A 16911-nucleotide genomic window follows, 5' to 3' on the forward strand; every position below is an offset into this window, starting at 1 on the left:
GAGAGTGGATCCCAAAGCCTTGGCGGTGAGAGTGGGTCCCGCAGCCTAAGTGGTGAGAGTGGGTCCCACAGCCTAAGTGGTGAGAGTGGGTCCCAAAGCCTTGGCGGTGAGAGTGAGTCCCACAGCCTAAGTAGTGAGAGTGGGTCCCAAAGCCTAAGTGGTGAGAGTGGGTCCCAAAGCCTTGGCGGTTAGAGTGGGTCCCACAGCCTAAGTAGTGAGAGTGGGTCCCAAAGCCTAGGCGGTGAGAGTGGGTCCCACAGCCTAAGTAGTGAGAGTGGGTCCCACAGCCTAAGTGGTGAGAGTGGGTCCCACAGCCTAAGTGGTGAGAGTGGGTCCCAAAGCCTTGGCGGTTAGAGTGGGTCCCACAGCCTAAGTAGTGAGAGTGGGTCCCAAAGCCTAGGCGGTGAGAGTGGGTCCCACAGCCTAAGTGGTGAGAGTGGATCCCAAAGCCTTGGCGGTGAGAGTGGGTCCCACAGCCTAAGTGGTGAGAGTGGGTCCCACAGCCTAAGTGGTGAGAGTGGGTCCCAAAGCCTTGGCGGTGAGAGTGAGTCCCACAGCCTAAGTAGTTAGAGTGGGTCCCAAAGCCTAAGTGGTGAGAGTGGGTCCCAAAGCCTTGGCGGTTAGAGTGGGTCCCACAGCCTAAGTAGTGAGAGTGGGTCCCAAAGCCTAGGCGGTGAGAGTGGGTCCCACAGCCTAAGTAGTGAGAGTGGGTCCCACAGCCTAAGTGGTGAGAGTGGGTCCCACAGCCTAAGTGGTGAGAGTGGGTCCCAAAGCCTTGGCGGTTAGAGTGGGTCCCACAGCCTAAGTAGTGAGAGTGGGTCCCAAAGCCTAGGCGGTGAGAGTGGGTCCCAAAGCCTTGGCAGTGAGAGTGGGTCCCACAGCCTAAGTAGTGAGAGTGGGTCCCAAAGCCTTGGCGGTTAGAGTGGGTCCCACAGCCTAAGTAGTGAGAGTGGGTCCCACAGCCTAAGTGGTGAGAGTGGGTCACACAGCCTAAGTGGTGAGAGTGGGTCCCAAAGCCTTAGCGGTTAGAGTGGGTCCCACAGCCTAAGTAGTGAGAGTGGGTCCCAAAGCCTAGGCGGTGAGAGTGGGTCTCAAAGCCTTGGCAGTGAGAGTGGGTCCCACAGCCTAGGCAGTGAGAGTGAGTCCCAAATCCTTGGCGGTGAGAGTGGGTCCCACAGCCTAAGTGGTAAGAGTGGGTCCCAAAGCCTAGGCGGTGAGAGTGGGTCCCAAAGCCTTGGCAGTGAGAGTGGGTACCACAGTCTAAGTGGTGAGAGTGGGTCCCACAGCCTAGGCAGTGAGAGTGGGTCCCAAAGCCTTGAAAGTGAGAGTGGGTCCCACAGCCCGAGCGGTGAATGTGGGTCCCACAGCCTAGGCGGTGAGAGTGTGTCCCACAGCCTAGGCGGTGAGAGTGGGTCCCACAGCCAGAGCGGTGAGAGTGGGTCCCACAGCCTAGGCGGTGAGAGTGGGTCCCACAGCCTAGGCAGTGAGAGTGGGTCCCACAGCCAGGGCAGTGAGAGTGGGTCCCACAGCCAGAGCAGCGAGAGTCAGCCCCACAGCCAGAACAGTGAGAGTCGGTCCCACAGCCTAGGTGGTGAGAGTCAGTCTCACAGCCGAAGGGGTGAGAGTGGGTCCCAAAGCCTTGGCGGTGAGAGTGGGTCCCACAGCCTAAGTGGTGAGAGTGGATCCCAAAGCCTTGGTGGTGAGAGTGGGTCCCACAGCCTAAGTGGTGAGAGTGGGTCCCAAAGCCTAAGTGGTGAGAGTGGGTCCCAAAGCCTTGGCGGTGAGAGTGGGTCCCACAGCCTAAGCGGGGAGAGTGGGTCCCAAAGCCTTGGCGGTGAAAGTGGGTCCCACAGCCTTGGCGGTGAGAGTGGGTCCCACAGCCTTAGCTGGGAGAGTGGGTCCCAAAGTCTTAGCGGTGAGAGTGGGTCCCACAGCCTTAGTGGTTAGAGTGGGTCCCACAGCCTAGGTGGTAGGAATGAGCTCCACAGCAAGAGACACTGCTCTGACGGGTCAACCTACAGTGAGTTTACATGTATTTGGGGCTTCCCAGCAGCATGGTTGTAGTTAGTGGCATAGTGCATCCCCCAATTCTGCAGCTCTAGCGGGGGCTGCTACTGGACACGATGGCCGGCAAGCTGGGCCAAACGAAAGGTCTATCTACTGCTTCGTGGGCCTCCTCCTCCAGTCTGAGGACAGGAGCGCATACATAACTGCACAGGAGCGCCATGGCAAAGACGGGAATGGGAGGAGAGCTGGCAAGGGAAAGCGATGGAGACAAGCAACAGAAATGATGAGATCTGGACAGAAAGAGACAAGGGTAAACAGGGAGAGTAGGGAGGAGAATTTTAATGTAGCAAAAAGTAAAGAGATTGGGAAAAGTCAAAGTAGCGAAGAAAGAAAGATGAAAAGCCTGAAGAATGTAAGGAAGTCACTCCAAACCCCCACATGCCCAGGGTAGCCCATCCCTAGCAGTAAGGCGTACTGCAAAATTATGTAATGAGTTTCCTTACAGAAGTGAATATAGATCGCTTTTGGTCGACTTCTTCAACAAATTATGTTGTAAAATGCACCATTTGGTTCTTTAATTTTAATTTTCTTAGGACGAGAAGACCCCTGAAGCCCTTAGGGGCCCTGCCCTCAGTTCCCTACCTCGGTGGCCTGGATACATGGTGCTAAGTGAGAGGGTATTTGAATTGTATATCTACTCCATTGGTTGAGGTTTATCTGGGGCATGATTTTTGCTGGGAGGATCCGCTGTAAAAGGAGGTAAATGTTTTTTTTGTGTACAATCATTCAAGACCAGCGCCTTGGCAATGACTCTAGATTTAGGAGCCAGTTTAGCTGCTGAAAGTTAAAGCAAACGTCAACACTGTGAACGTGCTGCGCGAGGGCCCTTGCTCTGTCATTGTTCAGATATTCCAGGCACCTCGGTTCAAATGGGAATGCTGCCCACAGTGATTTTGGCATGGAGACAGTTAAACCTCTCACAACCCTGCGCCCAATGGTCAGGGAGCGGAGCCCTAGAACAAATAAATTATTTGCTAAGTAGCAGAGAAAGAAAAGGATTGTGTTGATGAAACCTGCATGGAGCAGTCTAGGCGGCAGTCCCGCCTCTGCCAAGGTCCAAGGAGGAGCCCACGATGCCAGGGGGGAGCTGGGCCGCCTGGCGCCTTCTGCTAACGCTTCAGAGATGGGTGGTCAAGCTGCTCTGCGTCGGGAGAGGCATTCTCTGCGGCCTGTTCGGCTCAGGCACGTTGAAGCACGAGGCTGGTGAGGGCGAGGATGGAGACGTGTTCATCCATGACAACGAGGGCTTCCCCTGCGGCTGCAGGCTGATCTGCAAGCCCTCCGCTCTGGCCAACTGCCTACTGAAGGTGCTCCGACGGTTCTCCGGCCCCGACGTGGCCTGCTGGCTCTGGAGGAAGTGGGCGCACGTCCAGACCATTTACCACCTGCTTCTGCCCGGGGACCGGCGGCTGGAGTCCGCCAGGGACCACCTGCAGCTGCCGGATGGGGGGATTGTTGCACTGGATTGGGTGGTGGGGCCTTGTACCACTTTGAAACACCGGAGGGCGACCAACAGCGTCACTTCCCCTCCGGTCCTGCTCGTCATCCCCTACGCCTTTGGGAAAATCACAAGGAACGTGCAGGATTTTTGCCTGCAAGCCCTGGAGCAAGGGTTTTACCCCGTGATCTTCAACAGAAGGGGGCAGAATGGATGCCCGCTGACCACTCTGAAGCTCCAACAGTTCGGGGACCCGGCAGACCTGACCGAGGCGGTGGCGTACATCCGGTACAGGCACCCGAGCTCCGCGCTCTTTGCCATGAGTGAAGGCCTGGGGTCTGGCCTCCTGCTCTCCTACCTGGGAGAGTGCGGCTCGTCCAGCTACCTGACCGCCGCCGCCTGCATCTCGCCTGTCCTCCGGTGCCAGGAGTGGTTTGAGGCCGGACTGCCCTGGCTGTACAGGTGGGCCCTCGTGATCCAGCAAAAGATGAGCCTCTCCAGGTATGTGCATGGGCAGAGAGAGACACGAGCCTCGATCTGTGGGGAAACGAGCAGTAGTGCATGTAGCAAGGATGCTGTGAGCTCAGGTGCAAGCAAGGAAAATCGCCATTTGCAGAAGGGTTACGCAAGCTTCTACGGTGCAGAGGGCCCCAACCCTCCTGTGGAGACCCAACCGTTCTAGGGGACCCCATTCAGCCAAAGGTCCATAAATATCTGTGAGATAGGAGAGACTCAGGGACCCCGTCCCATTCTGCAAGAGGGGTGGGGGCGTCATTTTGCAGTAAGCCCCTGCCCCTTTGACTGCTTGCTACTGAGATAGTCAAATACAGCGGGTTATTAGGGCTCAAAGGGCCCCTCAAGGTCCTGGGGCCGCTCCACCACCATTGGTAGATGAGTTTATATCGGATCCAAAATAAAAGCAGGCTGGAGCTTGGTGAAAGTACAGGGTAATAGATCAATGTTCTGCAAATCAAGGCCCCATTGATGCACTGGTGGGGGCATACATGTTAGCAAGAAGTTATTCTGGTACCAGTCTGAAGGATGGGGATAAGATGCTGAGTGCAGGGACACCACGCTGATGCATAACCCATTAACATTCTGGGGCATCTCCCATAAATTAACTACAACCGAGGACAATGTATGGCCAGATTGGTGCGCCCACTGTTTTAATTTAAAGGGCACCTGAGGCGAATCAAATTCCACCCACGCTTTGGAGGGGGGTTCCACACAGCCGAAGGTTATCCTACTTTCATGCTGATGAATGCAAAAGTGACAAGCTGCAAGACAACCACATATGGTAACGAAAAGAATGAAATCCGCAAGGCCACCACTGCCCTGAGCAAAAGGACCCAAGCCTGCTTCAAATCCTCCCAACGCCCCAAAAAGCTCGGCTTGGCTTATTTTAAATACATTTTAAGGTCATACGAACAGCTACAAACTGCTGTTGTTGTTTCATCATTAAAGTGACCTCCCGTGTCTGAATTACCCCTCAGTAAACATCTCCCCCTCGCCGTGTTTATAAAATAAAATAATGTCAGCTCGGATTGCACACACCAAAAAGTCACTTCATTATTTTTGTGTTTTGCTGTTGGTCTCCTTAACTTCAACCACCCTTGCAAGTGGTTTTGTCCCCTGGCAGAATGTCCCCTCTGGAATGCATTCTCTTCCAAGTTCAAACTCATTTGTAGTAAATGCAGGAGAGCCTGTTAAAAGCGAAAGGGCATGCCCTGTGCAAGAGGCATGAACAAAATAATCTAAAAACGTGCTACCTGCACAGATTTTTTTTAAAACAAGCACTGGTGAAGTCAATAGGTCTTGTCATGTCAAGCTAGCACAATTGTTATTGGTATTTATTTTTATTTTTTTTGCAATCATGTGCCATAAAGGCATGTCTTCTGGTTTCCTTCTTCTTGGAGAGTTTCATCTCCTGTCTGGGCGTCAGTGCTCCTCATACGGCATTGCTCTCCATATAAGCAAAGTTTGTTTGCCAGGTAGGTTGGGTCTAGGTAGAGGGCCTCGTATGTGATGCATTTTGTTTGGAAGAGGATCCAGTCCTGCAAGAGGAGCCATATTAGCTCCTTTAGCCTGGGGGGGACATGTTTGAATATCTTCATACACCTGATGACCCATGCCGCTGGGTGACGGATGACTTTAGAGGAGGGAGGGCGGCATTGCTGTGTGTGTGAGCCAGTGTGCATAGTGCAGCGTATTGAGGTTAATATGTATGGCTTGCCCAGGCCATTATGGCAGAGTGAGTTCCTCACCCTGTTTGCCCATGTTACATGCTCTTTCCATGCGCCCCAAGAACCTGATACAGTGTCCATGTCCTCCAAGGTCTTCGCTGTGGTTACAACGTCTCTCAGTGTGCCACATGCAACTCATGTGGTCTCCTATGTCCTGAGCATCATACAAAGCACATCCGTGGGACCAAAGCACCTTGAAATGTTTGTCACAGTACAGAAGCCCCCAAACTTTCTGGTCGTGCACCCTAAGCTGCATGTGGATCCCAAGTGCGAAACAATGCCTATCCATGTGCCAGGCACTTTCACAGGAGGGCAAAGGGAGGCTGCTTCAAGCTGAGCTGAAAAGAGCCCTGACAGCCATCCAACCCCTCCGGCTGAAGCGGGAGCCACTGAAGAGACCTAATGTTCTCCATGACACCTGCATGCCTCCTCCTGCAATGTTGAATCTCCAGCACCTATTTGTGCTGCACCCTACCACCGCCCCAATCTCCTAGAGTCAGAAGATGAATGCAGTGTACTAGCCCATCACAAAAAGAAAAGCCATCATAATGCACTTATATAGGGCCGTTGTAGTTCCTAGGCCTGAACTGAAGCAGTAGTTGAGCTTGTTCTGATCTTGCTTCACTGTTTGCCTTTTAAGACAGGTGTCTCTTCCAACTCTCCCCTGCACTTTGTACCAGAGTGAGTTAATATTTGTACTCGGATAAGGCTGCATTCCTGGTAAACAAGACCAGTGTATGCATGTCCGAATTTACACCCAACATCTACCACACAGGAGTTGTCCTGAAAGATACAGGAATTTTACACTCTACTGCATGTTACTTACTAGAGGACAATGTGGGGTGTAATACTTTCAAGAGCTGTGTAGCGATGGTTAAATGCTCTTGTATGGACTCCCGAGTCCCCCTCTCGTTTAAGTTACAGGATCTCTGGGCCTCGCTTCCCTTACCTGCTGAAAACTGAATGTGATGCCAAACATGCTAAAATCAAAATAAATATACAAATGAACTGATCATCCCCATGTCTTTTACTAGTTTCAAAAGTACCAAAAAGGTTGTGTTTTTTCACGCAGTGCACTCAGTTTGCATTCTTATTTTTATTAAATTAAGTATAACAATCATTACTTGTTTTGTTGAATCTATGGCAAACTCCCCTAATATATATTACATGGGAACCATCGTCACGGGTTTCCAATTAGGAGTATTGGGTCACCTCTAGGCTTTAGGTAGGCTACATTCTATAAGAGCACCATAAAGAGGGAATAGACTTTCCTCTTAGGTACACCTCTCGAAAGTATCAGAAGAATTATTTATGGCCATCTCTATGTCCGGTGCAAGAGGTATGAAAAAAATAATCTAAAAGCGTGTTACCTCTACATCAAAAACAAGCATTGGTAAAGCTAACAAGTACGGTTATGGTAACCTGGTACAATCGTTATTTTTTTAAACAAATATTGTTGTAAGCATGTGTCATTAAAAAAACATGCTTCCTACTAAGCACAGTTGCCATACACTTTTTTTTTTAAATTTGTTTTTATTGCAGAATTAGAAACCATTGCATACAATAGATCAACCAGCACACTCAAGGTGTCCCCCTGCATAGTTCGAATAACATAGTGTATACACAGCCATTCAGCCCGTATCCCGGGGGCCGGGCGGCATAATGTTCCAGATTACCAGCAAGACATCTCAGTGTGCATCCCTGAGGGACAATGGCCGAAATCTCTTCATGTATCTGCATTTTACCCCACCAACCCTTAACCCAACCCCAACACCGTCCATCATAAGCTAACAGCCCGGTCTCATGGCGATACTGCAATCCCGCCCCCCAGACTCTGTGGGGCCCTGTCACGACAGTGCCACGTGCCTCTGCCCCTGCTCCGCCATCTGTCCATGTTCCACAAACCTCAAGGCAGTCACAGGCCCGGTAGTACCTCCGCTCCCAACCTAGATCCCGGTGTCCAACCCACCCCTCAACAGTCCTAGAACAACACCCGTGCCCTCCCCCCCAGCAACCGCTGATGATGTGTACCGTGCCCCTGATTCCGGTATGGGTCCCGCTACAGGTCTACTTATACCTCCACACTCGTGAGCCTCGCAGAGTCCTCATGCTCCATCCATTCATTCCTCATCGTCCACCAGAGAATCACGCAGAGCCTGCACTATCAACTCCCACGCCCGCGCTGATTCCAGGCTTTTTTCGTTGTCAAGCTTAACTGCTTGTCTCATACGGAGCACACTCTCGCATTCAGACCACCTCAGCAATTCATTTGTCCACCTCCTCACCGACGGCCCCTCCCTGGACTTCCAGTGCCAGGTGATCTCCCTCTGCGCCAGTATCAGCCCCAGGTCAATAAATTTGCTTGTCACCTTAGTGTTTTTTGTGTGTGGGAACCAGAGCAACAAGCACGCCGCCATGTCAAACTCCACCTCCCTGTCGGTCACTGCATTGAGGAGTCCCCCAACCTCCTCCCAGTAGGCCTCCAGTTTCGGGCAGCCCCATAACAGATGATCCAGATCCGCCTCCAACGCCATGCACCTCGGACACCGCGCCTCCTGTACCTGAAAGTATCGTTTGATCTTCTCCGGCGTCAAGTAGGCCCTATGCAAAACATAAAAGTGCACCTGCTGAAAGCGCGCGTTCCTCGTGCCCTTCCACGTGCGCTTAAGGATATGACCCCACACCGTGTCCGGAATGGGCCTGCCTATGCTCACCTCCCATTTCGCTTTCAGGCCCAGGAGCGGCTCCAACCCCTCATGCAACATCTTATTATGGAGGCAGGTCACCGCTTTAAAGGTGCCGGCGGCCATCACTACATACTGGCAAGCCATAGTCGTGCCCGGTTCAATGAGCCCCTCTCTCCAATGCTTTTGCATGGCCGCCACCACAGCTGCATGCAAGAGGAAGCTCCCCTCTGGCAGCCCAAACTGTTCTTGTAGCGTTTGGAAGGGCACCAACGCTCCATCAATGTACAAGTCCCCCACCACTTGCAATCCCAGCTCCTCCCACTCCAATAATGGGGACCAGTCGCCCCCATGCGGCAGCGCAGTCAGCATGCCTATCGGTATCTCCGGGGCATACGGCCGGGCCGCCTTCGCCCTTCTCAGGCTCCTCTGCCAGCATAACCTGAGCGTCCGCTCCTCCATAGTAAGGCCTCGCAACTCCAGCTTCTGCTGCATAATGATATAGGCCAAGACATGGCGCTGTATCCCCTGCTCTCGTTCGTGTTCCGGCCCTCTAAACACCCTAGCCACATGCTGTGTGAGAACCTGAAGCTGCGCGGCCAAATAATACAACTCAAAGTCCGGAACGGCCATCCCCCCCTCGAGCTTAGGATGGAGCAACGTGTCTAATGCCACTCTACGGCAGCCGTGCCCCCAAAGGAAGCCAATGATCATCGTCCGCAGATCCCTGAAGACCCTCTGGGGAATCCAAATGGGCAGCGTGCGAAAATAGTACAAGAGCCGCGGAAGCGCCACCATCTTCAGCAGAGCCACCCTACCCAACACCGACAGGGGGAGGGACGCCCAGAAAGACATGCAACCTCTCAGCGCCCGTACGCACCACCCAATATTGCCCTCTAATAAGTCCGCGACCTCGTGGTAGATACGGACTCCCAGATAAGTGAAGCAAGATGGCTCCCAGACCACCCCTATATCACGGGCGGGGCAGGGCGTGTTCGCTCTAAGCGGGAAGACACACGTCTTCGTCCAGTTTACCCTGAGGCCCGACAACCGGCCAAACTCAGACAACATCTCCATCGCCCCTTCCAGAGCCCGTTCCGTATCCTCCATGTACAGTAGTAGATCGTCCGCGTACAATGATATGTAGTGCAACTGCCCACCTCTTGCAATCCCTGCGTACATGTCTCCTGACCTGGCTCGTACCGCCAATGGTTCCATCGCCAGTGCAAACAGAAGAGGGGAAAGGGAGCACCCCTGTCTCGTCCCCCTACCAACAGGATAAGCCGCTGACACCAGATTGCCCAGTCGTACTCGCGCCGTCGCCGAGGAATACAACACCTTCGTCCATCTGCGGAACCCTTCACCAATGCCGAACCTCACTAGGACTTCATCCAGATAGACCCATTCCAAACTATCAAAAGCTTTCTCAATGTCCACAGACAACACCGCCTGGGTACCGTCCGTATTTACTGTGCCATCCAGTATCCCTATCAGACGGCGAATATTTAATGCCGTACTCCTCGTGGGGATAAACCCCGCTTGGTCCCTGTGCACCAGGCTGGTCATATGTGGGGCCAACCTGGTGGCCAAGATCCGGCTCAGTATCTTATAGTCCACCGTCAGCATGGAAAGGGGCCTGTAAGACCTCACATCAGTCGCTTCCCTGCCGGGTTTTAGCAACTGTACTATCAATGCCTCCCTCATCGATCCGGGCAGACCCCCCAGCCTATGAGCCTCCTCGTATACCACCAGTAGTCTGGGCGCCAGGCTATCAGCATACTTCTGGTAAAATTCTATTGGCAGGCCATCCACCCCGGGTGTTTTATTCCTCGCCATATGTTTAATGGCTGCCCTAATCTCGGCCAGCGTGACAGGTCCACCTAAGTCCTTAGCATCGTCGTCATCAAGCACCGGAAGTTGCACTGACTCCAGATATTCCGCTATTTCGCACACCTCCACTCCTGACTGACTCTCGTACAACTCAGCGTAGTAGGCCCTAAAGCACTCCAGTACCGCCGTTTGGGAGTAGACCGTCTCCCCCAGATCATTTTTGATGCTCAAGACCGGGCAGCCTCTGAGCTCAGGATTAGCGAGTCTAGCCAGTAACGTGCCCACCTTATCTCTCTCAGCATGCGCTCTAATGGCATATTGTCTGTAGTCATAGCTCCGTAGCCGTTCTGTTTCGGTGGCCACCACCTCCTTAGCTTCCAGTAGCCGGGTCTGTAGATCCGGTCGGTTCGGCCTACGCCGCTCCAAATCCCTCAATTTCTCCTCCGCACTGGCAAGCGCATTCAACACCGACATTCGAGCATTCGAGAACCTCCCCAAGCATACTCCTCTCACCACCACTTTCATCGCGTCCCATTCAGTGGATCTACAAGAAGCTGTCCCCTCATTCTCACCAAAATACTGATCTATGCCCCGATGGACTGCTTCACTGAACACCGAGTCCTCCAGGGTGTCGGGCCTGAGCCGCCATGTTGGAATCGCGGAGCGCGCTCTCTGCCATTGGACATGCACCAACAGAGGATTATGATCCGATATGGTCCTGGCTAGATACTCCGTATGGGAGACCAATGGGGCTAAGGACCCGCTGCATAGTACAGAGTCAATCCTAACATGCAAGGCGTGGAGGGCTGAAAAAAAAGAATAGTCCCTGCTATCCCGGTGCTGTTCCCTCCACACATCCAACAATCCCCATCTTTCCTGCCAATCCTTCCTGTGTGCGGCTAACTTACGTACAGGGGAATCAACGAGTGGCGGGTGGGATCTGTCTAAGGCCACATCTGTGATCGAATTGAAGTCCCCCCCCCAGTATCAGAGGCCCCGCTAAGAAAGAGGCCAAGGAGCCAGATAGACCCTCAAAGAAGTGGGCCTGATCAACATTTGGAGCGTATATGCAGCTGAAAACCACATCCCGGCCATACAACCTCCCCTCCACCGCCACATATCTGCCCTCAGGATCCACCAATTGATTCAACACCTGGAACGGTATCCCGCCCGCACCCATATCAGTACCCCTCTAGCAAACGCAGAGTAAGTAGTGCCAAAGACCTGACCCCGCCACCTCTTCTGTAGTGCGATGCATTCCTGTTTCGTTAGATGAGTCTCCTGCAGCATGGCAACCTGAAGTCCCCGCCGCACCAAGTAAGCGTGCACTTTGTGGTGTTTGACCATAGTTCGCAGTCCTCGGACATTCCACGTTAGGCATTTCAAGTTAGGTAACGTCCCCATACCAACATTGAGCAATCCAGTTCAGGTATAGCCATTCAATGCCCACATCACAGAGGTTGCCCTCCCCAAAACAAACCATAAGAAAAACTCCCCAAACCCCACTCCCCAGGACAGAGCCTACAAACTCAGTGTGAGCCCCGATCCAAACCTCAAACAACACACACATCCAACTAACCTGTGGTCGCCACCACAGAAGGCCTTAAGGGCCCTGAGGGGGTGAGTTACCGCCGACCCCGGGCAGGCGGAGCCCGCACCCCGCGCCTTCCATCCCGCAATGCTGGTGCTGCACCCTACCAGGCGACCCACCCAGCGCCAACAGGATGCCACCCTACCAGAAACAGTGTCCCAAGTCCCATAGAAGAATCAGCCATGAAAAATCTCATCAGACGTTTGGGGGGTGACCACCGGCCCCTTCAAGCTCTCCGCCTCCGAAAATTCCTCTCCAGTCCTGCCACCGTCTTCCCCAGAGTCCGTAGCCGCCAAGTCACTCTCCCGCTGTGATCTCGTAATGGCCGCCGTCGCTGCCAGCGCCTCTCTTTTGTCCGCAGCCATTTGAGCCTCTCGTTTCTCTCGCTGAAGCTTAGTGCGGGAGCGAATCCTCTGAGATTTTCGGACCAGAGGCGGTTTAGGCCTCGCACGCTGACTCTTGCTATTCCTGTCCGTACCAGCTCGGTATGATTCCAGCCACAACCATACTTCGTCCGGAGTTTGAAAGAAATGAGTGGTCCCATCCAGGATTATCCGCAGCTTGGCCGGGAAGAGCAAGGAATACTGGATGCCCTCCTCCCGCAGCTCCTTTTTCACCGCTAAGAAGGATGCCCTATTCTTCTGGACCGCCTGAGTATAGTCCGGGAAGATCGTGACTCGGCTGTTCTCCACCTCATACGGGCCCGAGGCCCGAGCTTTCTGGATGAGGAGGTCCCGATCTTTGTAATGAAGGAGCTTCACCACCATCGGTCTGGGGGGGGCGGCCCAGAGCTGGTGGGCGCGCCGGCACCCTGTGTGCCCGCTCCAACGTAAAGAAGGGAGTGAGTCCCTCCGGCGCCACCACTGTCCGGAACCAGTCCTCCATATAGGCCACCGCATCCTCCCCTTCAATTCTTTCCGGCAGGCCTACGACCCGCACGTTGTTCCGCCTATTGCGGCTTTCAGCATCCTCCGCACGCTGCTCCAACGAGTCCGGCCGGGCCAGAATGTCTGTTATCTTATGTTCCGCGGTCACCACCGCCGGTTTCAGGTCCAACAGCAGCTGTTCAGGGTCCTTAACCTTATCCGACAACTTGGCATGATCCGCTCGTAGGAGCCCCAGCCCCGTAGCGACCTGCACAATGTCCTGCTGCAATGCCTCCTTGGTCGAGGTGATGGCATCCAGAATAGCATCCAGGCGCCGATTCAGTCTCTGCTCCTGGTCCATCATCGGCGGGGAGGCCTCGCCAACCTGAGATAGCGTGGCCGAATCCTCCCGGCTCTGCCCCGTGATGGCCGCTCCACCTTCAGCCGCCATCTTAGGTGTCTATGTCGCAGCTACACGGGCAGGCCTGGACCTCACCCGGTCCCGATAATCTCTGCCCAGGGGACGTGCGCCTCAACCACAAACTTGATAGAGAGTCTCTGCAGTGCCCGACACACCAGGGACCAAAAGTTCTAGCGCCGTCCTGAGCTAATAGAAATTTTTAGGTAATCAATGTGTCCCCCACTCGCACCCTATCCATGCACCCATGTTCCATGTATGTCATGTATTTCCCTTCCCGTGCCTGCCATGAAGACGCATATGCATTTGCTTCCAACGTTAACATGTCAGTTATTCAGTCCTCCAAGAAAACCACGTTAATTTGGCTTTTAGGCCTATGGTGCCAACGTCTTTACATGGTGCACTTTTAAATATCGCAAAGCACACGTTCTTCACGTTTTTCTGGCTCAGTCGAGCCAGGCCCTTAATTGAGGCTCCGAGTCTCTTCTGTCTCTGAAAGCTGCAGTTTAGGTATGCCTGGCCTGCCTGCCAAGACAGTATTTTGCCTACAGTTATCTGCTCAGCCTCCGCAAAAACACATTCCAGTCTAGTGAAATAGGTAAACATATTCCCGGCCGCAGAGCAAAGGGCCCTGTCTTCCTGTCTCCTTACAAGTAATTTACTGCACCCGTTACCATGGTAGGCCCATGGCCCCCGCGCATTGCACCAAGACACGTATGCACGCACTAGCATTCCGTATTGAACGGCCTCTGCCCGAGAGACCTTTTACTTCAGATAATACATCCCCTAAACACGAGATACCAGATATGTTATAGGTGCAGGTTGTTTTGACATCCCAGACACCAGTTTCCTCTACTAGTGCTAAAAGTCAAGCCCCCCAGCTCTCCCCAGTTACACGTCATGCTCAGTTGCGCACGCACACAGGGTAAAGGTTTCTGATGACCCTGCAGAATCTCTCTATGCATCCACCCACCTATGACACTTCTGTGACGTTTCCAGTACACACCTCCGTGTACGCCCCTGTACACGCCTTCTTTTACGCCCATGTGTTCTTATCTTTTCTCTTTTCACTTGTTACGCCTACTGTATTCATTTCAATTATACTGTTTTACTATATATAATGTGTGATGTTAATAAAATGTTGAATATCCCTTCCTGAACCTTAGTGGTGATGGAACCCGATGTCCAGTTTCTCGAGATACTTAATTAAAGCCCGTATGACTCAGATACCACGGACTCTGCCTCCCATTTGATTGAGCTATCCTTATTGTCATTTAATGTATAGAAAAATAATCTCGGTAATTTTATTTACCACATAAATCTGGCACCCGAATAGAGACCCCTCCCCTTCATCACGCGCCGGCGATGTACGCAGGCCCCTGACCCCTTCTACAGCCGTGACGGACTCCTGTGCACACCAGCGGGTTTTCCTGCTAACTCCCTCAGGCCCACGGAGGAGACGGAGACTGCTGTCCGGCATCCAGACGAGGCGGTGAGGAATGCAGAGAGTCCCGACCAGAGCCCAAGCCGAGAGAGCAAGGTCCGAGGTATCCGGAGGCCCACCTGTTCCGAAGCGCATGCGTAGACGCCGTAGCAGTCCAGTCCAGTCCAGTTTCCGAGGCCTTCAGTTTTGCTTCCCGGTGAGTACCGTTGTTGGGAACGCATCTAGACGGGTTCATTAATTTGTGCCCGGTCAAGACGGGTCTGGGTACACAGACCCGGTCCAGACGTGTTCACTTAGGTGGATACGGTACGATGTGTCCCTTTATGGGACCGGTATGTCTGTACTGTTTTAGCAGTGCATCTAGTGATTCAGTATTCTAGTATTGTTTCCCGAGATTTTTAGAGTTTATGTTTTTCTATGTATCAGGTAGTATCAGTCTGAAATGTTTTAATGTGTTTAATGTCGTGGTATGAATGATTGTTTGCAATTCATTACTGTGTTTATTGTGTTCACGTTCAAGTCAGTTCAAAAATGCCGCTGTTCTCGAAATTACGTCAGATAGGAACTAGGAAAGGGATACTCGAAGAAGCAGTTCCCGTCCCGCCTAGGGACACTCCCGGACATTTTATGTACCATAAGCATGGCTTAGATGCCATACTGTACTTAGACTTATGGGTTGATTATACAAAAGATCTGGAAGAGAAATATAGATGGCCTGTCTCAGGGACATGGGATGCTGAATGCATCATGAGAGTAGAAGAAGCACTATGGAAAAAGAAAGCCAGACAATCCCAGAAAGATGCCATAGAATTGTGGCGTAAAGAAGCGCATAGAAGAACAGAGAAAGAAATTAGGAAAGCAGAGAAAAGTAGAGAAGAATCAGAAAAAGCTAAAGAAAGAGAGCTACTAAAAGAAGGTGAACGAGTCAAAGTAGAACAATTAGACAGACAAAGAAATGCCCTTATTACAGGTCTGTATCCTGTTCTCGCCGAGGGCCTACCCAAGGCGACCCCGGAAGTACCCCGTAACTTGCCGCCACCATTGGTCCCGACTAAACTCCGTCATAAACAGACCGCAGCGGACATTTTCCTTTCTTCCTATTTAGATGACGTTGCTCCAGAGTATGCTAATGCACGTGTACCACCTACTAATAATAACGCTCAACACCCTGTTCAGGACACGAGTTCCCCCATTGTTTCTCCCCCACTGTCTCACCTGCCACTGCTCCGGCCACTGGTCCTAGCAATCCGTTTAATCCGCCTGCAACCCAGGGCCAATCTACATTACCTACACCTACTCTACCGCCTACACCGCCACCAGCGACAGCACAGCCAGTAATGGTTGACGATCACACTTCAGGAGGAGCAGTAGGAGGTCCCCCTATCACCCCGCCTCAAATAAAACGAACCACACTCAGAGAAGCAGCATTACAATGCACGCCAAAAGTAACTACATACGCAGCCCTTAAACAGTACCTCACTGATTGCAGATATGATCCAGTACCAGGCGAAGACCAGATGATACTATATTCAATACGTTTACGACGGGTTACAAACTATTTGACTATTTTTCCAGATATGAGAGAACATTTAGATAACATATATCATTTTATCAGAACGGGGAAAGACTAGAAAGTATTCACGAGGCCATGGCACACAACAAGGTGGAGACGCAAAATATGATCTTACAGTTTTTGATAAATTGTTTGATAAGGGAACAAGATCAGCCAGGTAAAAACAAAGAAGAGATGAAAGTCCTGATAAAATGGAGTGACAACATAGCTGATGGTAAACATAGTAAACAAGGTTGTATAGAATCCATGTACAGAAAGATTCGTAAAGAAATTCTAGACATACACGCAAGGGAAAAAGCAGCGAGAGAAGCTGAGACAGCGGAGGAAGAAGTCTCAGAGGACGAAGATATAGAAACTGAAGCCCCAAATACAATAGCGTATGTAGGTAGGGCAAGACCTTTTGACAGACCCATACGCCCAGAATGCAAGAAACGTTTTCTTTCTCCCATACCAGAACAATGTTCTCTTGAGCATTTATTCCAAGCCACTGATAAAGTACTGAAACAACGAATAGGTTACAGTGAACTTAGTACCATGCATGAACAGGAACTAGCTCGGTCAGCAGTCCAATGGGCTGGCAATACTAGCGTATATAAAGATGACTCAGTAGCGCAAACGTTTTTGAATCTTTCCCCAGACGAACAGCGACTAGCTGGTATGTACATGATCCAACACCTCATTACACTGTATGAAAGTCAGCATTCTGATCCAGGTCCCCTATATAATATATTGGAAGAGTTACTCCTAGGTAGATGGA

General features: G+C 52.0%; 1 protein-coding gene across 1 annotated transcript in view; it reads left to right on the forward strand.

Annotated features, from left to right (window-relative positions):
• Nucleotides 1-3053: 3053 nt before the first annotated feature.
• Nucleotides 3054-16911, forward strand: part of ABHD15 (abhydrolase domain containing 15) — a 190958-nt gene continuing 177100 nt past the window's right edge. Inside the window, exon 1 of the mRNA XM_086955100.1 lies at nucleotides 3054-4006. Within this exon, the coding sequence (XP_086811226.1) occupies nucleotides 3141-4006 (866 nt within the window). The 5' untranslated portion in view covers nucleotides 3054-3140. The remainder of the gene's footprint in view (nucleotides 4007-16911) is intronic.

Source organism: Lissotriton vulgaris, chromosome 2_1 (genome assembly GCF_964263255.1).
Source record: "Lissotriton vulgaris chromosome 2_1, aLisVul1.2, whole genome shotgun sequence".
Classification (NCBI taxonomy): domain Eukaryota; kingdom Metazoa; phylum Chordata; class Amphibia; order Caudata; family Salamandridae; genus Lissotriton; species Lissotriton vulgaris.